The sequence below is a fragment of the Gambusia affinis genome, linkage group LG01, assembly GCF_019740435.1.
Source record: "Gambusia affinis linkage group LG01, SWU_Gaff_1.0, whole genome shotgun sequence".
Taxonomy (NCBI): Eukaryota; Metazoa; Chordata; class Actinopteri; order Cyprinodontiformes; family Poeciliidae; genus Gambusia; species Gambusia affinis.
The window spans coordinates 38767011-38788607 of record NC_057868.1 but is presented as its reverse complement, the minus strand read 5'-3'; the positions used below and the strand labels follow the sequence as shown (position 1 = coordinate 38788607).

At 38.3% G+C, this 21597-nt stretch overlaps 1 protein-coding gene across 1 annotated transcript in view; it reads left to right on the top strand.

Moving 5' to 3' along the window:
* spryd3 (SPRY domain containing 3) overlaps positions 1 to 19991 on the top strand; it is a 51131-nt gene extending 31140 nt beyond the window's left edge. The window contains exons 9-11 of the mRNA XM_044124436.1: positions 9255 to 9380; positions 9602 to 9747; positions 16103 to 19991. Of these exons, the coding sequence (XP_043980371.1) occupies positions 9255 to 9380; positions 9602 to 9747; positions 16103 to 16237 (407 nt within the window). The 3' untranslated portion in view covers positions 16238 to 19991. The remainder of the gene's footprint in view (positions 1 to 9254; positions 9381 to 9601; positions 9748 to 16102) is intronic.
* The last annotated feature ends 1606 nt before the right edge of the window (positions 19992 to 21597 follow it).

The window sequence follows — 21597 nt, the reverse complement described above, 5'->3', positions numbered from 1 at the left end:
CATAAAAGGCACTTTCTGTTTACTGGTTTTTGCCACGTTATTTTTGGAGGTCGCATCTGTTGTCCGGATCAGCAATCAAGGAACATTTTCCCGTCCACTCTGCGCATTCCCGGCATGTTTTTAGTTCAAGTTTATGGTCTTAAATCCGCCGTATCCCACTGCAGATTGCAGTTATAGTTCCGGATGCATTAGTAGTAATAACAGTTGATGCTGGACGTCCTGCCGGAGTCTGCGGATGATGCCTTCGTGCCGAGTGACAGACAGGACCAGTCATTTAGAGGCTCACCGTGCCAGTGCCAGAGCTGCTGCACTGCGGTCCGTCTGGTTTGGCCGCTGCTTGCTGGACGCCACAGATATGCGCACGCCCCTGCAGAGCCGCCATTAATCTTATTTGCTAGTGACTGAAAATGATCCGTGTGGTTTTCCATGCCGTGTGTAAGAGGTTTGTCTTCCCATGCTCGGGATACGGTGAGAGCTCCGGTCCGGCGGCTCCTTCCTCTCCTCTCTGCTTACAGCCCAGCAACCTCAGAAATCGCATGTAGACATTATCTGGCAGTGGGGGCGACAAATACCCAATGCAAAAACAGCTTTATACGCACCGCAGTGCGCCCTGTCACCACAGCATGCTTCAATAAGAGATTATTAAAACTTTAATTCCCTTATTTTCTGTCTGCTGTTGCTAAAAATCCTATGTGTTTGCATTTCACTCAGAAAATCTCACCAAGTATATCTGGTCTAGTCTCTAGTACAAATAACTTAGTACACTTAAAAACAGACAAAACTAAATCATAAATAACTTTTTAGTAAAATATAGCTTGATTTAAGATTATTTTTTGACTTGTTACATTTTTCACATTTTGTAAGTGAAATAATCAGCCAGTGAAGCTTTTGATTGATTTAAACGCACACCACAAATTATAGCCCACTTAAATATACACGCCAAATGACCAAATCTTACTAAAACTTTCTCTAAGAGGATGCAGTGAGACTGATCTTAGCGGGTATGTGTATTTAAGCAAATAATTTGTGGTATGTGCGTTTAATCTCAACCATTTGCTGCAAAAACAAAAGTATATTTCATCTAATTTATGGTGCACATATCAGTACACTTGAAATAAGGCAAAACTAACTTGCAAGTAGCTTTTCAGTAAGAATTATGAGCTTGTTTTAAGCTTAATTCCTTAATATTGATGAAAAAGTACAAGTTATAAGTGAAATAATCTCCCAGTGGCACCAGACATTTATAGTTAGAACCTTTTCATCAATATTAAAGAATTATTGACCTAAACAAGCAACTATTTCTTGCTTAAAAGTTACTTTTCTGTTATTTTGAGAGTATTAAGATGTTTGTAATAGAAACTAAACCAAAAATGTTTTGTAAAACAGTGCTTTAATTGATAGCAGATGTTGGGGTTTATATTGAGAGCAATAAATCTTCAAATTGAAAGGACTCTTGACTTTACCAAAGCTGTCCAAATCTAGCACATTGTGAGCTTACTTGGACTCCACCTGATGCTATTATGACAACCACACAGCATTAAATTGTGGCCCAAACCCAATTTTTTTTTTTGCCTGATTTAGTTATTTTTTGTTCCTTATATGAATGACTGTCATTTTGGTCCTTAAAATACCAACATTTCCACTTAACTTTATATTTTGGTCCATCTGATGCTATTATTTTTAAATGTTAAATGATTGTTAATTTGATCTGTACTTGAGTAAGCCTTCTGCCAAAAACATTTTTACTCCTACTTCAATAATTTCTTGAGTACGAATATGTTGAAGTAGTGATTCTTTTACTTGAGTAAAATGTTTTGGCACTCTGCCCAGCTCTTCCTGGTGCAGGTTAGCGGGTCATGGGGCCGTTAACCTTTTGAAAACCTCTCATCTTTGACTCACTCGTGCTGTGACTCAACGCCCGCAGCTGGAGGTTTGGCCCGACCACCATCGCCCCCATGCAGCCACAGATAAAGTGCTCAGTCTAACCTGAGTGCTCTCCATCAGTGACATGCTCTAATCTGATCTACGGCTCCAAAAACAGCTGTCCAATAGCAACATGTTATCTAAGAAGAATGATGCCTTCTTACCTAACAGGGTGTTAGGGCTTTGGATAACATACTTTTATAACAATTAAAGGGAGCACTTTATCTAAATCCTTCATCATCTCCATCCTTCATCAAGGTTGATGTCATAAAAACGTCTTCACCTCAGTGGAAACGTCATGCTGTCCATGTAATGTCTGCAGTTCTGATTTGGTTGATCACATCCTGGACCCTTTCATTGTCTTTTTAACAACCCACATTTAATCCGAATCAGCGTTTCTCTTCAGTCCAAAAGACTCACTGATTAACTACAAATTTAGGAAAACAGCACCGAGGAATGTGGCTCTTAAAATTGCAACTTGGAATTGAGTTGCACATAAACCAAAGACTTAAGTTTCGAAGAGTAGCTAAACCCCAAATCATCTCGTGTTGTGTGTTGCTATCTTAATGTTTCTGTGCAAACTGATATTTTCATGTAAGCTTGATTAATTCTGCAGCATTTGGCTTAAACTTGTCATATTGCCGCCATCTTTGAGCCGATGGGTGTTCTTAGTGCACATCTGTTAGTCCCGTAGACCTGGTTCACTCCCAGATTTTTTACATTTTAAGCTGCTGCGGTTCACTTTCACGCTGCACTGTGTTAAATAATCCAAACTAATTGAAAAACCTGTTTCCCTTCCCGCCTGTTGGGGCACTGCACCAAGAACCACTGAAGGAAATGACATGAAAACCTCTGAAGAAGACACTGACATTATGTGAAGATTACACTCTTCACATAATGTAATCAAAAATGGAGTGAGGTCAGATTTTAGAGGTTGTAGGAGTTCTCTTTTGTCTCTGGTAAAAGACAACAAGCAGCATTTTCTGCTAGCACTAAGCTAGCATGTTTGTTTTGGTTGCATTTACCCAGAATGCCCTACACTGTAGTCCATTTCTTGCTTTTGGAGTGGTCTCTGGTCCTCTATTTGATGCTTATGTCAACACATTGAGATAGACATTCAGTTCACACCAGAGTTCACTTCAACCAAACTGAGACCGAGGTTTTTAGGCGAACCACAGTTCGCTTTTTTGAATCGATTGCTTATTCACACTTCCCCAAACAAACCGAACTACCTAGAGCAGGGGTGGCCAACCCTGGTCCTCGAGGGCTGGTGTCCTGCAACTCTTAGATGTCTCCCTGATCCAACACACCTGAATGCAAGAGCTGAATCACCTCCCAAGTGCAGCCAGGTTCTCCAGAGTCCTTCTAATGATCTCATTATTTGACTCAGGTGTGTTGAAGTAGAGATACATCTAAGAGTTGCAGGACACCAGCTCTCGAGGACCAGGGTTGGCCACCCCTGACCTAGAGTTTGGTTAAAGCGGACTAAACAGGGCTGGTGTGAATCCACCCTGAATCTTTCCTTTATGTTCCAGTGATATTGGTAGATTAATATCCAGTACTGTGTAGTTAAATTCAGCTGATCAAGTAGTAAAACATCTAAGGAAGCCCAGCCAAAGACATTGGATGCTTTTGGCAACTGCGGAGAAGAACCACTCCCTTTTAACCAGCTAAACTTCAGCAGAACCAGCACCAGGCTCGGTTTGGATCAGCCATCTGCTCCGACTGGATTAGAGTTGAAAAACAGAAAGGAGAGAGAGAAAACCCAAACGCACTGGGCTTTGAGTACTTTCTATGAGAAAGACATAAGAATTTTTGCCCAGGAGACACACCTGAACACAGAATCCCCGGAACCTGAGAAATAAAAATGGATCCAAAACAATCAAAATGCGATCAACAGAGATAGAAACAACACTTCTAAACATGAGTGTTAGTAAAAAGGAACCTTATAGCCACAAAGTAGGGCATCAATAACATGAAAAAAGCATTTAAAATACTCATTAAACCTCTGTTCTGGGTGGTCTGATCCCAGAACAGATATCTTCTAATCGTTCATTTCTGATTCATCTAGTTTAAGAGGCAGTTGTTTCTTCTTCTGTGACATCTGATCGCATCTCCCTGCTCGTCCTACCTTTGCTGCCCCATTACTTCCCACCATCCAGGCCCAAACCTGGATCTCTGCGTCCTCACTTCCAGTTTCAGTCCTTGTCGCGCTCCAAAAAGGCCTCGTATTTTTAGCCCTGCTGGGCTGTGCCCCCTCTGTTTGCCTTGTGCGCTTTGTTGTTACAAGGGCCCGCATGGGAGCTGTAATGATACAGTGTCTGTCTGGCTCCCAGTGCTCCGATAGAGGCTGTTTAAACAGTATCCTGAGCTGGGGATGGATCCCATGACAACTCCATAAATATTTACAAGCAGCAGCCATCCCGCTTTGCTTGAGGAGCACTTGTCTGCAGGCTATCTTCGCTGTGTTTTTCTTCTTTTTTGCTCCTTTGTTGTCTCTAACAACTGTAGGATGTGTTGTTTTGATGATTTTCTTTGGATGTTGTCGATGTCTTTTTATTTTGGTTGTACTTGACTGTTTTAACAAGCCCTGCTTCTTCTGTGTTTTGCTCATCATCGCCTGAGTGGAATGTCGGGATGTTCTTGATGTGCTGAACCTGATGTGGAAAATTGCAAAGCTGCGAACACGATTGTGAAAGAGTAGAATATGAAATATGCACAGTATTTTTCTTTTTGTCATGCAAACATTTCTGCAGTTTTTGAGATTTACTTTGTCCTGCAAAAGTATTTATTCTTCAAGAACATTTTCACATTTTGCTACAACCAAAAAAGTTGGCAGAGCGTGTTTTTGTAATCAATTATTCTGATGATTAAACGATTAATCTGTTTTTAAAAATTAAATTTATTCAATTCTTCAGATTTTTCTTTTAAACCACTTAAACCTTTTCATACACTTTTTGTTACAACCAAAAAGTTGGCAAAGTGAGATCTAGGTGTAGAGCTGAAACTAACACTTGTTTGTGCAATCAATAATTCTGATGATTAATCAATTAATCTGTTAAAAAAATTGGCATTTAATTTAACCACCTTTTTACACACTATTAGGAAAACAGTAAAATATGCAAATAAATAAATATTTCAATTCATTTTTTAAGATAAGAAAATAAAAATGTTATTGCCTAAAATGCAATACCATAACATTCCTTTAGCGTATGTTTGATCATTACTTGTCAGTGGAAGGCTGAAGTGTTGACTGTTATTGTCAAGTCATGTGAAATAAAATACATAGATCTTTAGAAACATCAAAGAAGACGCTGTATGAGCTCTGTACCTCTTCTCAGCGTAACGTCTCGTATAAAGGAGCACAAAAGGATATCAACAATGTGAAGGCATGCCTCAAAGTGCTTAACGAATGCGGGGATAAAATTCCCAGATTTGTGTCCCATTACTTGGACGAGTTGCCTCCTGTGACTTTTTCCAACATGGATGTCAGCGGCTTGCTACGCAAAATGGAACAGCTCCACGTTTCAGTATCTGCCATGAAGCAAACACTTCAAACTCAGGCTGAAGTAAGTGAAGGTCTTCACGATGTTATGACGGATCTGCGAAGCCGGGTGTCTGCTCTAGAACATACCGATCAAGGATGCGGAATCCGATCGGTACCGTTGAAGAAAATGGGTAGGGCGCACATGGATCTGAACACCGCCCTGGATATGGAACGCCGTCTTCAAGATCTGGAGGGGATTGCTATCAATTGCAAAGGAAGATACTCCAGCGTTGTGTACCGGAGAATCTCGCCATCTCCGGGATCTCCGAAGTGGAGCCAGGTCGTGAAACGGCACCATCGACAGCCCAAAGATCCCTCGGTGAAGACGACGACGACTCGCTCTGGCCCTTCACTGGGACGCAGGAAAGCTGGACAGACCATTGTTGGTACTGGAGCCGCAGGGAACATCAAAATGGTGAAAACCAAACTGGTGAGTGTTTTTGCCTCTAAATTTTCACCTGACCTGGATGCGGAAACACTATGTGCTTATCTTAAAGCCAAACTTGGGCAAAATGTGACATGCCAGAGACTCACTACTGCTAATACCCGGTACGCCTCATTCAAGGTTTCTGCCGAATGTAGTGAGGTGGCTGTCATGTACAACCCAGAGCTTTGGCCTGAGGGAACCATTGTGAGAAGATTTTACGAGCCGCGCAAAACCATTATCGGCGCAAATGCTGCCCTTTCTTCCATGGACAAATGCGCGCCTACTGCTGGGGTGAGCACAAAGTCATAAAAGAAAAAAAAAAAAAAAAAAAAAAAAAAAAAAAAAAATGGACATTAAAGTCATCTCTTACAACTGTCGTGGCCTGCGCTTAGGGCAGAGTGCAGACGATAAAGCTCGCCGTTTGGTTGTCGACCAGTTGTTGCTACATTGCGACATCTTGTGCTTGCAAGAAACTTTTTTAGCCAAACAGGATTTAAAAGGTCTAAACTCTATCAATGATAGTTTCCTGGGTGCTGGAGAATCTACTACTGACCTCAGTTTGGGAATTAAAAGAGGAAGGATACCAGGAGGGGTGGCTATATTATGGAAAAAAAGCCTGGACTCAGTGATAAATGTCATGAGATTAGGTGTGGACTGGTGTATTGCAGTACACGTGAAACAGCATGACAAAGAATTTATTATTTTAAATGTCTATGCTCCATATGAATGTCATCATAACGAAGAAGAATACCTTAGTAAACTTGCTTATATTAGCTCTTTTATGCAAAATGAGAAGTCAAAAAGTATCTATGTCCTGGGTGACATGAATGCAGACATCTCAGATAAAAACTCGCTGTTTGCTAAACACCTGATTCATTTTTGTACAGACTTTAATTTAATATTGTCAAGTAAAGAACTTTTGCCAGCTGCAAGTTACACTTATATAAGTGAAGCCTGGCATACTACATCTTGGTTGGACCATTGTATCACTACAGCAGATGCTCATGCTGCTTTGATATATATTAATATCTTATATAATGTGTCCACTGTTGATCACATCCCTTTCGAGGTATCAATTAGATTTGATCATATACCTGCAACTGTAAATAAGAACAGTATTCAAAAACAGATGCAAATAGACTGGTCTTCTTTATCTAATAAACAAAGAGCCTCTTACTATGCCCAAACTGATCAACTGTTATCTTCCATTAACTTACCAAGAGAGGCAGTTACTTGCACAGACTGTAACTGCTCTAAAATTGAACATAGGATCAATATAACTAGCTTATATTTTGACATAATTGAAGCGCTTATGGGAGCCAGTCTGCCTTATAATAAGAGTAATGTAAAGATTAAAAATAGACCAGGTTGGAACACATATGTGTCTAAATTCCACCATGAAGCCCGCGAAGCTACTAAATATTGGGCTCTAGCAGGTAAACCTAGACAGGGCCCTATATTTGAGCAGAAAAAGCTGTCCACTTCAAAATACAAATATGCACTACGCTTCATTAAACAGAATGAGCAAACCATGAGGGCTGATTCCTTGGCAAAAAAGTTTTTAGGAAAGGATACAAAAACCTTTTGGAAAGAGGTCAAAACTATCAATAACAATAAATCCTCTCTCCCTTACACTGTTGATGGTGTTTCTGGGGTGAATATGATTGTAGATTTTTGGCAACACCACTACAGCAAGTTATTCACCTGTGTACAGAGTGAACCCTTCCAGGTTGACAAAGTTAGCACTGTAGAAACTATCAAAACACACGAGGTCTATCAAGCAATTAAAGAACTGTCTGTAAATAAATCTATAGGAATGGATCTTATTTCAGCTGAACATCTCAAATTTGCCAGTTCAAGAGTTGTCCCTCTGCTTGCCTTGTGTTTCACTGGTTTTATTATGCATGGTTTTATTCCTGAATCCTTGATGAATGTTCTTTTACTTCCTGTGATTAAAAACAAAGCTGGTAAAATTGGCAGCTCTGATAATTACAGACCTATAGCCCTAGCTAATACACTGTCTAAAGTCTTTGAACTTATTCTTCTGCCAAAATTTGCAAAGATAGTAATGTCTACTGAAAATCAATTTGGGTTCAAGCCCAAACATGGCACTGATATGTGTATATATGGACTAAAAGAATTACTGAAAAATTATAACAGCAAAAATTCTACAGTTTTTCTGTGTTTTTTAGACGCCACCAAGGCTTTTGATCGTGTTAATCATAGAAAACTATTTTTAAAATTGTGCCAAGCTGGTGTACCTAAGTATATAGTAAGATGTCTGTCCTACTGGTATGCTAATCAAACTATGCAGGTGAAATGGGACAACTGTATGTCTGCATCCTTTCATGTCAGCAATGGAGTCAGACAAGGAAGCATTTTATCTCCTATTTTGTTTAACTTTTATATGAATGATCTTTCTAAGCAGCTAAACCTGTGTAGAACCGGCTGCATGGCTGGTGATACTATTATTAATCATTTAATGTATGCTGATGACCTAGTGGTTTTTAGCCCAAGTTCAGCTGGTCTTCAGGAGCTGCTTAATGTCTGTTCAGCATATGGTGAGTTACATGATGTTAAGTTCAATCCTTCAAAAAGCACCATCTTGATCTGTCGCACTAAGGAGGACAAAAATAGACTATTTCCAAATTTCAAACTGTCTGGGTCTTTATTGAAAGTCTCAACTAAAGTGAAATATCTTGGTCATATGTTGACAGATTGTCTGTCTGATGATGAGGACATTTACCATCAGGTTCGAATGTTATACGCTCAGGCAAATATTCTTGTCCGTAAATTTGGATTCTGTTCGGATGAAGTGAAGCTGAACTTGTTTAGATCATATTGTAAATCACTGTATACTGCACATTTGTGGTGCAATTTTAAAAAAGCCAGTCTTCAAAAATTGAAGGTGGCTTACAATGATGCACTTAGACTTTTGTTAAATAAACCCAGATGGTCCAGTGCCAGTGAACTGTTTGTATCTGCCCGAGTCAGCACTTTGATGGCTGTCTTGAGAAAACTTATGTATAGATTTATTTGTCGCTTAAATGAGTCTAATAATAAAATTATACTACTGTTGGCAAATGTTAAATATAGTGCAATAAAGTACTCATCTGTACTCTGGAGACACTGGTATGATTGCCTTTTGTAAGGCTAGAAGTCATGTGTTTGTATTGTTTATTTTTTTGTACTTTTTATTCTTTTATTGTCTTTGTTTTCTCTTTGTATGTAATCTGGACTCTGAGTCTGTAATAAAATCAATCAATCAATCAATTTGTGGCGGAGATTTGACCAAATGAGCCGAAATGAAAGTGTGACCAGGTGATCCTGAATTAATCAGATGCGTGTCTTTGACAGATGATGGGAAGATCTTCTACGGCATCGGAGTTGGAGACGCTTTTGGGCCCCGCTGCTTCAAAGGGGACATTATGGGTTGCGGCATCATGTTCCCACGTGATTACAGCCTGGACGGAGACGGTTCAGGTACCAGAGATTACTCTGTTTCACTTTTACTCTGAATCTGTCAGCTGCCGTTTGCTTTGGGGTGTAAAACATCCTCACAAAGGCAGTTTAGCTACTTTGAAGCCTTCAGAGTTGTGACGTCAGTCAGTATCTTTAATTTTCTGTGCCGTTTTTTTTTTCTTATTTAATCTCTGGTTTTACTGACTCTTGGTTATTTAACTCTCCCTCCATTTTGTGTTCAGTTGACGTGGAAGACTTGGGTCAGCTGGAGGGCCGGCCCAGTCAAGATGGCGTCCGGAACGTTCTGTATCTTAATGGTGAAGACGAGGAAGAGGAAGAGGAGGAAGGGGACGAAGTCGCTCAGGATCAGCAGGGAAGGAAGGTGACGGTGAGTTTTTCTTTTTTTCTAATGCAAAATAAATACCATTTATAAAAATGACACAAAAAAGCTCTCAACCAAGCAGCAACTTCTGGAGAAAGAAATTAGTGAAATTAGCTTTTTTCCATCAGTTATTTAGTAGTTCTGTATACTTTTCTATTTTTACATTTTAATTTATTCACAAATTAGTGCATATATTTTTTATATTTTAATTTATTCACCAACAATGCATATAAAACAAACGAATTAGGATAAGAAAAACAGGTATTGATCTGTAAAATAAATAACCAGTTAGGGGAAAGAACAACAAAAATAAAATAAATATATATTTTTTTTAAATTAAAAGGATTTGTTTTGGCAACAAAAAAACAACATTTTATGGACTTTTTCCATAAGAAAGAGGATCAGAAAGAACAGCTCAATGTTGAAGTTCTTAGATCTTAAAGTTCATAATTAGACAAAGAGTCGATGACCAAGCAAGTGATTCTTGTTGGGAGTTGAAAAAGAAACTTGCCAGTACGTCTTTAAGCTTGTAAAGATACATCTGGATGACCCACATGTTTTCTGGAGCAACAATGTCCAGTGGATGGAAAAACAGGTAATAATCAGCATGTTGCAATGGCCCAGTCAAAGTTCATGCCTAATCATGACAGAAATGCTGAAGGCAATGTTTGCAAACCATAATGAACTGAAGTAATGCCATCTCCACAACAGTGTGGATGTTATGGAGACTTTATCAGAGTGCATCTCCAAAACTGGCTGCTGGTTGAGCAGGAAGGAACTGGAAACTGGAGGCTGTTCCTCTCATTGTAGCGCCGCTAATTCTGAGAAACACAAGCAGCTACACGTTCTGAGAAGGAAATGTTCCTGTAGTGAGACACAGAACAATGGTGTGTCCAGGTAATAAAGTCTGCTCTCTGAGAGTTTATACTTAATTTAAAAAAAAAACTGGTTTTATTTGACGCCACAAATACGAACTCCGGCTTGAAAATGGGAAAAATATACAAATTCTAAGATGGCTAAAATTATTTTTACCGGTTGACTGTGGTCTCATATTTTCATCCCCAAACATCTGGGCCACAGAATATTAAACATGAGCTCAGTTATGAGGAGAAGGTCAATAATAAATGTAACTAATTAATAAGAAAACAGTTTGAATCACAACAAACGCAGATATTAGATCCACAGAAAGAGACAAAGACTGATGAGATCACAACTGGTTTTAGTTCCATCCATTCATCCATTCATTCATCCATCCATCCATCCATCCATCCATTCATTCATTCATTCATTGGTTTTAGTTCCATTCATCCATCCATCCATCCATCCATCCATCCATCCATCCATCCATCCATCCATTCATTCATTCATTCATTCATTCATTCATCAATCCATCCATCCATCCATTCATTCATTCATTCATTCATCCATCCATCCATCCATCCATCCATTCATTCATTCATTCATTCATTCATTCATCAATCCATCCATCCATTCATTCATTCATTCATTCATTCCTTTTTCCCTCCCCTCCACTTGCCCAAGGTTTAATCTCTCTTTTTTCTTTTAGTTTCATTTCAATTCCTCTTAATGGGTTTTTTCTTTAGACCGCCTCTAACCTGGTCTGTCCGGTCCAATCCGGTTGAAGTTTTGAAGATTTTAATGAAAGTTAAAAGGTCAAAAGGTCAACCAGGCCCTGCTCCCCCACATTAACCAAATTTTTGTACTTTGTTTGTGCAATAAAAAAATTTAATTTGTGCCTCTGTCATTTAAAAAATATTAATAAAAAAGTTTCCAGTAGTCATGAGAGGTCATCAGAGGTCAACCACCGGCCACTCAAAAGCTCAAATTTGTTACAGAATCAAACAAATTCGATATCATTCATCTCGGCTACATTTTGCTGGTTTATGCAGGAAAATTTTTGCCGCTTTTACTTTGAAGATTTTGATCTTTAAAACAAAAAGATTTTTCTGCACAAGCTTTCGACACCAATGTTGTTAGATTTGAAAAAAGGTGGAGGACAACTTCACTCAGGCATGAATTTCTACAAGACAAAATGAAAAATCTGGGTTTGAGTCCATCAGAACCAGAACCAGAACCCTGAGGAGTCCGTGGCTCTGATGAATAACAGACCGTAATGGAGACGCTCAGCACTGGAGTAGAACCAGAGCTGAGAAGTAACTGGTTACATTTACTTGAGTTACTGTTTTGAAAAATGCACTTTTTACTTTTACTTGAGTAATTTTATTATAAAGTATTTCTGCTCTTACTTAATCTAATTTCTGGGTTTTCTACCCACTGAATGAAAAACAAACATGTTTTAACAGAATAAATCTCACACACACCTGCAGCTTTTGTTAAAGTTTCGTAAGTTTTTTTCTTAAAGAAACTATTTTGGAAACATTTTCTTTTGCCTGATTTTGTTATTTTTTGTTACCTATATAAATTATTGTCATTTTGGTCCAAGATTTCCACTTAACTTTATTTTTTGGTCCGTCTGATGATGTAATTTGTAAATATAAATGATTGATAATTTTATCAGTACTTGAATAAACTTTTACCAAATGTTTTTTTACTCTTACTTGAGTAATTTCTTTGACGGCTACATTTTACTTTTTACTTGACTAAAAATATGTTGAAGTAGTGCTACTCAAGTATCGTTTTTGGGTTCTCTGCCCTCCTGTGAGTAGAACCGAACCGAACATTGACGGTTCAGAGTGCAACCTGCCAGTGAGGGGATCGTCTCAAGGTGTTCACCAGAAAGGATTCACCGTTCTTTGAGCGAGTTCTGGGTCTTCTGAGTGCCAGGAAAACCTGGACAAACCTGTTGGGTGGACGAGCCAAACCACACAGGAAAGATGGCCGTGTAGGAAATGAGCAGTTTGGACTTTCTGAGTTACTGCAGGAAGGTCCAGTCTTGGCTGGCCCGTCTTCAAATTTAATTTATGTATTTTATTTGGGAAGCAATTTGTTCAGATTTTGTAACTTTGGTCCTGTGGTAGAGCTTGAAAGAGAGGGATGATGAGCAGTTTGCTGCCTTTCTTTGGCGCCACCTGTTGACCATTTGCTGCATTGTCCCCGATCCAGGAACAGAGCCCGTTCTCCTGAGCACAGCTTGAAAAGCCTTCATGAGGCACCTTTAACCTTTCGCCTTCCTGGCAGCACTGCAGAGCGCGCCGCTCAGCAGGACCGCACCAATTATTTCATACGAGTCTGGAGGCCAGGAACCGCAGCACAATGCCTACTTTCACATTTTTAATGCAACCTGGATCTTTGTTGGATTAACCAGTTCACCAGACCTGGCGCTGGTGGGTTTCTTCACAGCGGGATGTCCAAAGTTTGGCCCCGGGGCCATTTAAGGAGGATTTTGTTTGGCTCCTAGGTCCACAATTCAAGAAATTAAATAAAATCTTAATGCAACCATCATAAAACATAAATATGTTTATTTATATAGATACAAGTGTTTTTATTTTATTAACTATGTTTCTGTTTTCTTTGTTTACGCTTTGCTAAAACCACCAAGCGCTGCCCAACTTTTGGCAACAAAAAAAACAACAAAAAGCACGGATAATAAATAATAAACCCCCAGGAAGTTTATTCAAATATTTGCCTGTCATTTAATACATCAGCTGTTTATACTTTGGATCAACAATGATTTACAGATTTATTTTCTTCAAAAATTAGACTACTTTCCTTTCATAGTAGATTTTATTTATAATAATGCCCTCTATATCCTTATCAAACTATTGTCCATTTAGTATTGAAGGAATAAAAACAACAAATCCCTTCATAAATAAAACCTTTCAGTTTTAATAACAAAAATGTGGCCCTCATGTTTTCTCCACTTAACAATTTTGGCCCTAACAGAGCAAAACGTTTGGACACCACTGCTTTACGGTCAAATCACAAACTTCAGGTCGATGGAGGTTTAAAGCGACTTTATTTGTTTATTTGAAGAGGTTTGCATAAGACTGACATGACACCATCACAAACATAACAGCTGTCAATTACCTGAAGAAGTCTTTGTGAATGACTTTTGTCAGGAAGCATCATGGAAATAAAGACACTTTTAATGCAAAGATTCTTTAAAACTTGCTCTAAGAATTGCTCTAAAAATGTCAACTTTGATATTTTGGTAAATATTGCAACTTTTAATGATAGTTGCATTGAGAATTTTATTAATAGTTGCATTAAAAGTGCCAGCGTTGCATTATTTTAGAAATAACGACACTTTTAATGGAATTTTTAATGCAAAGTTTCATTAAAAGTGTCATTATTTACCAAATTGTTCTTAATGACAACAGTTAGACCCGTTCATGAAGACTCCTTCACGTTCATGTCTGGTGTTATCTCATGTTTATGTCAAGTCAGTCTTATGCACGCTCCTTCAAATAAAGTGCTACCTTATTTTGGGCCTAATGCTGCTGTGCAGTCGAACCCGGGGTTGCTGGAGTTTTGAGCGCAGAGGTTCTGACTTTGTCTAGACTCGCCTGCACGCTTGTGCAAGTGGAGACCGGGGGGGGTCAGTGAGAGGCGGCGAGGCCGACCGAAACCAAGCTGGGGGAGAGAGCAGAACGGGCCAGGATATAATCCAGGGATTTGTCCTTATTTATTCAGCAGGACACATTAGTCCCAGTGCGGCGGCACGGCACGCACTGTTCCGCTGTTGTTCAAGCTAATGACCTGCGTTTCTCTGGCGTCTAATTAAACAGGTTGGAGTGGGTGCCACAGTTCATGTTTGATATGTGACTCAGTCTCATTTATCACAGACGCACACTCGGCGGTGCTCCACGTTGTTGTTTTAGTGCTGCTGTTTCGGCCCAGACTTTTGGAGAGAAGCCGGCCGAATTAGCGTTGAAAAGCTGCGGCGATGTTCTTCGGGGAACAGCTGGATGATGTTTGATCAGTCGCTGATTTAGTAGAGACATGTTCTGTAAACATTGAATTTCTCCTCCTCAAGACGGCAGAAGTTACTCTCTCACCTATTTGTTCAACCATGTTTCCTAATTGCACATAATTCCTGGTTGGGACTGCTGAACCGAGCGCTCTCTGGCAAAAAGATTTTCTCTTTCTTTTTGTCCCCTCAGTGGTTTTACCATCAATGAAAGCTTGAGTTACTGGTGGAAATTAACATTTTCTTCCAATTATTTAAACAACTTAAGCAGTTGTCCATCTTTTCTTGGTATCAGTAGTCATCCATCCTTCGGTGTACTGTCCATTTGTCCTTCCGGTTATGGACGAGTCCATCATAAATCTGTTCTTCTGTTCATTTTTCCATGAATCTGTCTGTTCAACTATTATCCATCCATCTTCCTGTCCATCTAACATCAATGAATCAGCCTTGAATCTTTTGTTAACAGGAGCCAAGTAATGCAATATTTGTTCTTAGCCCAAAATCTAGATTTGCTAATTAAATAAAATCCTGCAGTCATTTATTCCTAATTCTGTATAAAAAATGAGGAATAATTCTACATCAAGCCAACCATAGTTTGGTCCCTAACTTATATATCTGCATATGTTTTAGGATGTTGTGCATCACTTCAAACAATCAGTGCAAACATAACTATTTTGTTAAAGCATGTCCAAAAAGGTTAGTTTTGTTCTTATATACACAAAACATTATGACCATTCAATAAATAATATTATTAAAGAAAACACAGAATGGATATTTGGAAGCCTTTATTGCTGTTAGCTATGATGATTTTACCTTTACAGGTAACGACAACATGATAGTAAAATTAGCATTAGCATCAGACCAACAAATAAATCTATTTTTAAAACTTACTTGCAGGTTGGTATTTTCAAAAGGTACTTTTAATCTGACAATCAAGAGTCATTGGGACTGATATTAACCTGCAGAAATGTTAGCTCCCTTGTTTTGATATGACTTGTTGATTATTCAGCTCCTAACAGGGATGAGCAAGGTTAACATTAGCTCCTTTCTTCCCCTTCTGTTTTGATATCACTTGTTGATTCTTCATCACTGAAGAGGGGTAGGCTAGGCTAACATTAGTGCCTCTCTGTTTTGATATGACTTGTTGTTTACTTAGCTTCTCACAGGGGTCAGCTAGGCTAACATTAGCTCCTCTTTTCTTCTTTCTGTTTTCATATTGTTGATTGTTCATCGCTGAAGAGGGGTAAGCTAGGCTAATGTTAGCTCATCTCCTTTCTGTTTTGATAAACTTACTTAGCTTGTAACAGGTAAGCTAAGCGTTAAATTGAACCAGGTTTTTATGTGCAGATTGTTAACCTGTATTCTGGATTTATCATATTAACAGCATTTGGCCAGTGGTGGGCGCTAATTTCCATCTCTGCTAGTGGTTTGTGTGTTTATTCTCACTCCTACACCTCTGCTCTCCTCTAGGTGTTCTTCACCAGGAACGGGAAGCTGATGGGTCGACGGGAGATGGCGGTCCCCCCTGGGGGTCTGTACCCCACCGTGGGGATGCTGAGCAGCGGTGAGAAAGTCAAGGTGGACCTGCGTCCTCTCAGCGGATGAACCGAGCAGTCTTAGGCCAGAGCACGCACCATCCAGCTGCACACACGCACGTCTTCCTCTGCACTGCATCGAATTATATTTATAAAACTAGTCATCGCAGTAAGAACAGACCACAGGCTCTGGCAGCAATGGTTACTTCTATGCAATCTGCTCTGCTACCATCCTCCTTCTGCATGCACCTTGTCTCTACGAAACACTGAGCTGGTAAATGCCCTCATCTGGTCCCGCTTTTTTCCATTTGTCACGACCCCGAGCAAAGCGGAGAGAGGCCAACGTCAGTTTGTTTCAGGGAACAGGACTCCCTCCCTCTGGGCGATCAGGGACCTCACATGCTGCTCTCCCAGAGCCAGACATGGAGCTCCTCTGTTTCCTCAGAGTCCTCCTTAAATCAGTGTTGCGAAACAAACCAAGCGTTCGGTACGTCTGCTGAGAAGCGCCGTGTCGGATATTTTTTTCCAAGAGCTCAATTTGCAGCCAAAATCCAAATAAAAACGGGTCAGCAAACATTTTATACATGCCATCTTTGAAAAACAAATATTTAAGTGAATTTATCTCGTTCAGGGAATACTTGTGTGTTTTAGCACTTTAATAGATAAACTTTGGCTTTATATTCTGGATCCAAACTGTGAGCAAAGGTAGAAACTTTAAGAACCAGTCCAATGTTGACTGATCAATTTATGCAATCCACATAAAAAAGTGTAAATAAACAACTTAATGTTTGGAAGAAAGATTTAAATCTGCTCAGTTTTATCTCCAACTCCAGTCCTGAGAATTGCTATCCACCAACCTCTAGATGAGCATTCAACTCTGCAGGAGCCAGAGAACAACGTGTTCATGTACTTCAGGTGATTTGGACAAGGCATGCAGGATCGTAGCTCTCAGGACTGATTTAGACACCCAGCTTAATGTGAAAAACATGCTGCATATTTCCATGCAGATGTTCGTTGTTGCATGCTCATTGGTTCCCTGCATTTCACTGAAGGCTGGCGAGAACAATTCTGCATCACAAAGTTCAGGCTGATATTTCCCTTTAATTGTTGCCAGATTTCTACATTGAGCTGCAGAGTTGAGTCTGTTTTGTTTCTCAAATGATTAAAGTTTGATGAAAAAAGACGGGTCAGCGACATTAAAGTTTATTAATGAACAAACAAGAGTCTCAGTAGGAAACTCCTGGTAACTCCTCATGCTGATCACCAGATTGGTCACACTCTGATGCCCAAAAGTATTAATAGCCTGGGAGATTTAGATGCAAAACTATTTTGAGGTGGCACAGACATCTCTCAAAAAACAAAAGGACAATGTATAAGTGTGTCATAAATATATATATTTATATTTTAAAGCTTCAATATGTAACTTGTTGAAACTGTTACTATGTCGTAACAGTGTCACCTGAGAAAGATAATCTGTGAAAAATCAATCTCATTTGCCTTGTCTCATTGTTAACTAGAAACAACCAGTCAGAGCCAGGAGGCGGGTCTTAGCGCTGTCAATCATCCTCCGTGTGGCACTGCTAGCAGAACCTTTTAGTTACAATGGCAGATAAATTGTTTTTCTGTAAAGGTGGGTTGGGTTTAGCAGCGGGTAGATGACGTTGATTAGCAGCGCTAAGACCCTCCTCTTTGCTCTGATTGGCTGCTTTTGGTCAGGAGCGAATCATTTCTTAAGACAGTTACATTAGCTCAGGGAAGAGGTGGAAGTTTTTACAGATTATTTGTCTCATGCTGTCACAACATGGTTTTAACAAAAAAATTTTTTTATTTTAAATAAACGTTACATCTGCTGCAGCTTTAATGAAAAAAATAACTTGGTCAGATTATTTCCATCCAGAAGAAACAGGATGGAAACCTAAATCACTTCACAACAAAAACATTACGAAATCAATCAGATAAATGATTAGTAAAGGCAGAGAGGCATCCTGGGTCGTAGGAATCAAACAGCATCAGCAGCGTGAGGTGAACTGAGGACGGAGTTTCTGGTTCTGAGACATTTAAAAGAGGACGTCGACTCTGCCGACCCGATTGCCTCAGGCAGCTTCAGGCAAAGTTCAGCAGCTGCAGCCACATTCGAGCCGCGAGTCGGAGAACGGCGAACCGCACTCAAAAAATCAGTTCTGAGTGGAAAAATCTCCCATAATGTGGTTAATTCTAACATCAGGTTCTGCTGGGCCGACCTGAACGCTGTGATGCGGAATCCAACATCAACAAAAGCTTTGTGAGTCTGGTGGAGCTGGTTTCCACCTGAAAACAATCGAATCTGTAAAAATAAACCAACTAGGCCTGTCATAATAACAAATTCACTGGACGATAAATTACCCAGAAGTTATCGCGATAAACGATAATATTGTTGTTTTGAGACCATTTTCAAGTAATATAATGGTAATAATGCAAGAATCCATTCTAAAAGGTAAATAAATCTAGTGAACATTTAACACTGGAACTGGAAGACATTTTAAATATCCCAAATAAATAGAATAGAATAGAATTCAACTTTATTGTCATTGCACTGTCACAAGTACGAGCAACGAAGTGGAGTTTGAATCTATCCAGAAGTGCTATACAGAATATAAATATTTATTTACAGGTGTACAAGACTAAATATAAATATAAATATGGGAGCTATATGCACAAATTATACAAGAGTGTTAGGAAATGGATTATATATGTATTAGTAGGTTTATAATACAAGATAAATAATGGCAGATAAGATTTACAGGTTGCATATGTGTGTGAGGAAAACAGTCCGTGGTAAATAAACAATAAATAAATAAACAAAACTCAAAAACAACAAATAAAATAAATTATGAAGTCTCTGTTTTGGTCTCAATTATCCCTTTTTTTGAAGGACAGTTTTATTTACAAACTTTTATCCTTCAGATTTTGGTAAATTAAAAAGTTATCATGCAATTAAATGGTTTATTGCTTATTGTGACAGGCCTACTGCCTTTTTTAACAGGGTTTATGACACAAACCAGCACAAAACTGTGAAGTGGAAGTGAAATAAAGTTTTTTAAATTCAGTTTTTACATGGAAAATGTTGCTATGCATTTGTATTAAACCCCTGTTACTCTGATACCATGAAGAAGATCAAACAGCAGTTCAAAACAAGCGCTAAGATCCGAACTAAAATATAAATCTATAAAAATAAAAAGTACTTAAAAATCAAACAGAAAAACTAATTTATCTCTATATTTCCACATTTTTTAAAATTAAAATGAGATGTATAAATCAATAATCTGACTGCCATGAGCAGAGGTAATAGAAACACAAATACAAATGCATGCCACACTTTTCAGATTAAATGTTACCAGAAATATGACAAAGGTTCCTTTTTCTTCCACTTTGCAGTTACGAACCACTTTGTGTTGGTTTATCCCATAAAATCCCAATAAAAACATTTAATTTTGTGGTGGTAACGTGACGAAACGTGCAAAACGTTCATGGGCTGTGAATACTTTTGTAAAACGTGACGTAAAACCTCTGCACAGCATGACTTTGAAATCACATCTGCTGGCGTCTCAGTTTCTAGCTGTTATGTTTTCATTTTCTTGAAAAGTTGAATAAACTCAGCTGGAATCAGTCAGGTTTTGTTCTGACTGGATAAAAACTGGAAATAAAAGAAAATGTCGCTCAGATTGGAGCTAAACGACTTTAATTCACTTTCCAAATACAATCGTTCTTGTTGTAAAGTTCTGTCTTGTTCAACTGCACTATGATATCCTGACTCACATGATCATCAATAAATGTTTTATTAACGTTAAAGTATTTATTTTCTCGTTTTTGTGCTTATTTTAAAGGAATTTGCATATTTTCTGTTTTTTTAATTTATTTATTGGTTCCTCTAAAGCAGGGGTGACCAAAAGAATCATTCCTAAAAACTAAAGTCACCTAAATGTTTTTGTTTTTTACGCTATTGAACAATAAAACCAGGCATGAAAGAACAGGATCATTTTTTTTCTTGTTATATAAAAGGCGTCCAGCAGCTCAACTAAAGAAAACTGAAAAAAAAAAATAAATAAATTGTTGGCAATAAAAACAGGATCTGTGTCAGACTTGATCTGAAAATGCTTTGCTGTATTTAGCAGCAATTAAAAGCAGATTTGGCTGCACCAACATGTACTTTAGAGTACAAGTCGAGGAGTAGAGGTGGTCCTGGTTACCATGACAACAGAAAGAAACAAGATGATCACTTTGTGTCTCAGCTAACATCTTAGTAAGCAGATTTTGATTTAAAAGTTGTAATTTTGTCCTAATTTATTCTTGAATTGAGGTTGGGAGGCGCTAAAAATAAATCCAGGGGCCACAAACGGCCCCCGCACCTCATGTTGAAAACCGTTAAGTTATTAAAAAAGCAGAGTTTCTAAAACTTTAGGACAAAAACTTAACAGTATAGGCACATTAAATGGATTAACTGTGTTTCTGAGGCCAGAAGGAGAAATATTTAATATGGATGACTAATTAAAGCTGATTGATGATGATGATGATGATGATGATGATGATGATGATGATGATGATGATGATGATGCAGAAGACTTATTGACAAATACAGCTCAAGAAATTACAAATCATATTTTAAAGGTCCAAAACATATTGGACCTTTAAAATATTATTTTCCTTTTTTCCTGCATATTTCCGCAGTTTTTCTACCAATATGGAGCAAAACAAATATTCATATAACTCTATCTCTGACTGACCTGCACTGAACTCAGATTTTATTCTTCTAAATTTGGTCGATGCTTTCAGAATTAAAGCAACAATTTGTTGCAACTACTGACACCTAGTGGTCAGCTAAGATATAGCTGCCATGATTTGTATTTTTTGAAAAACCGCTTTGTTTATTGGGACTTAGTTTTATCCTTCTCAGCTAAGAAATTGCCAGTAGAATTTAGTTTTAGGATAACAAAATAACTGTAACACAGAACTGTGTTGTGAAAAAGACTAACAAGAATCTGAGCAGAGCAGGTAATAAAGAAAAACAAAGAACTGACAGAAATAAATTAGGAAGGACAAATATGAACAACGTTTTTGATTATTAATCCTGCTTCTGATTGGTTGGGACAACAGCATTATTAAAGGTAAGAGCAAATAGCTCTTCTGTATAAAGTTGAGTGATAAACTGATTTTAATCAAAGTTTTTTGCATATTTTTTCACCAACTCATTTCTTGTGTTTCCATCGTTTAGTGATGTCATCACACCAAGGTATTTGATTAATATTAGATTTTTTTTATGAAACATTTGAATATATTTTTCAATATTAGAAATATATTTAATGTTAAATATGTAATTTAATAAATACATATTTTAATAAAATGTTTAATATTTTTACAATTCACATGTAGTCAGTAAAGAATAAAAAATCAGTT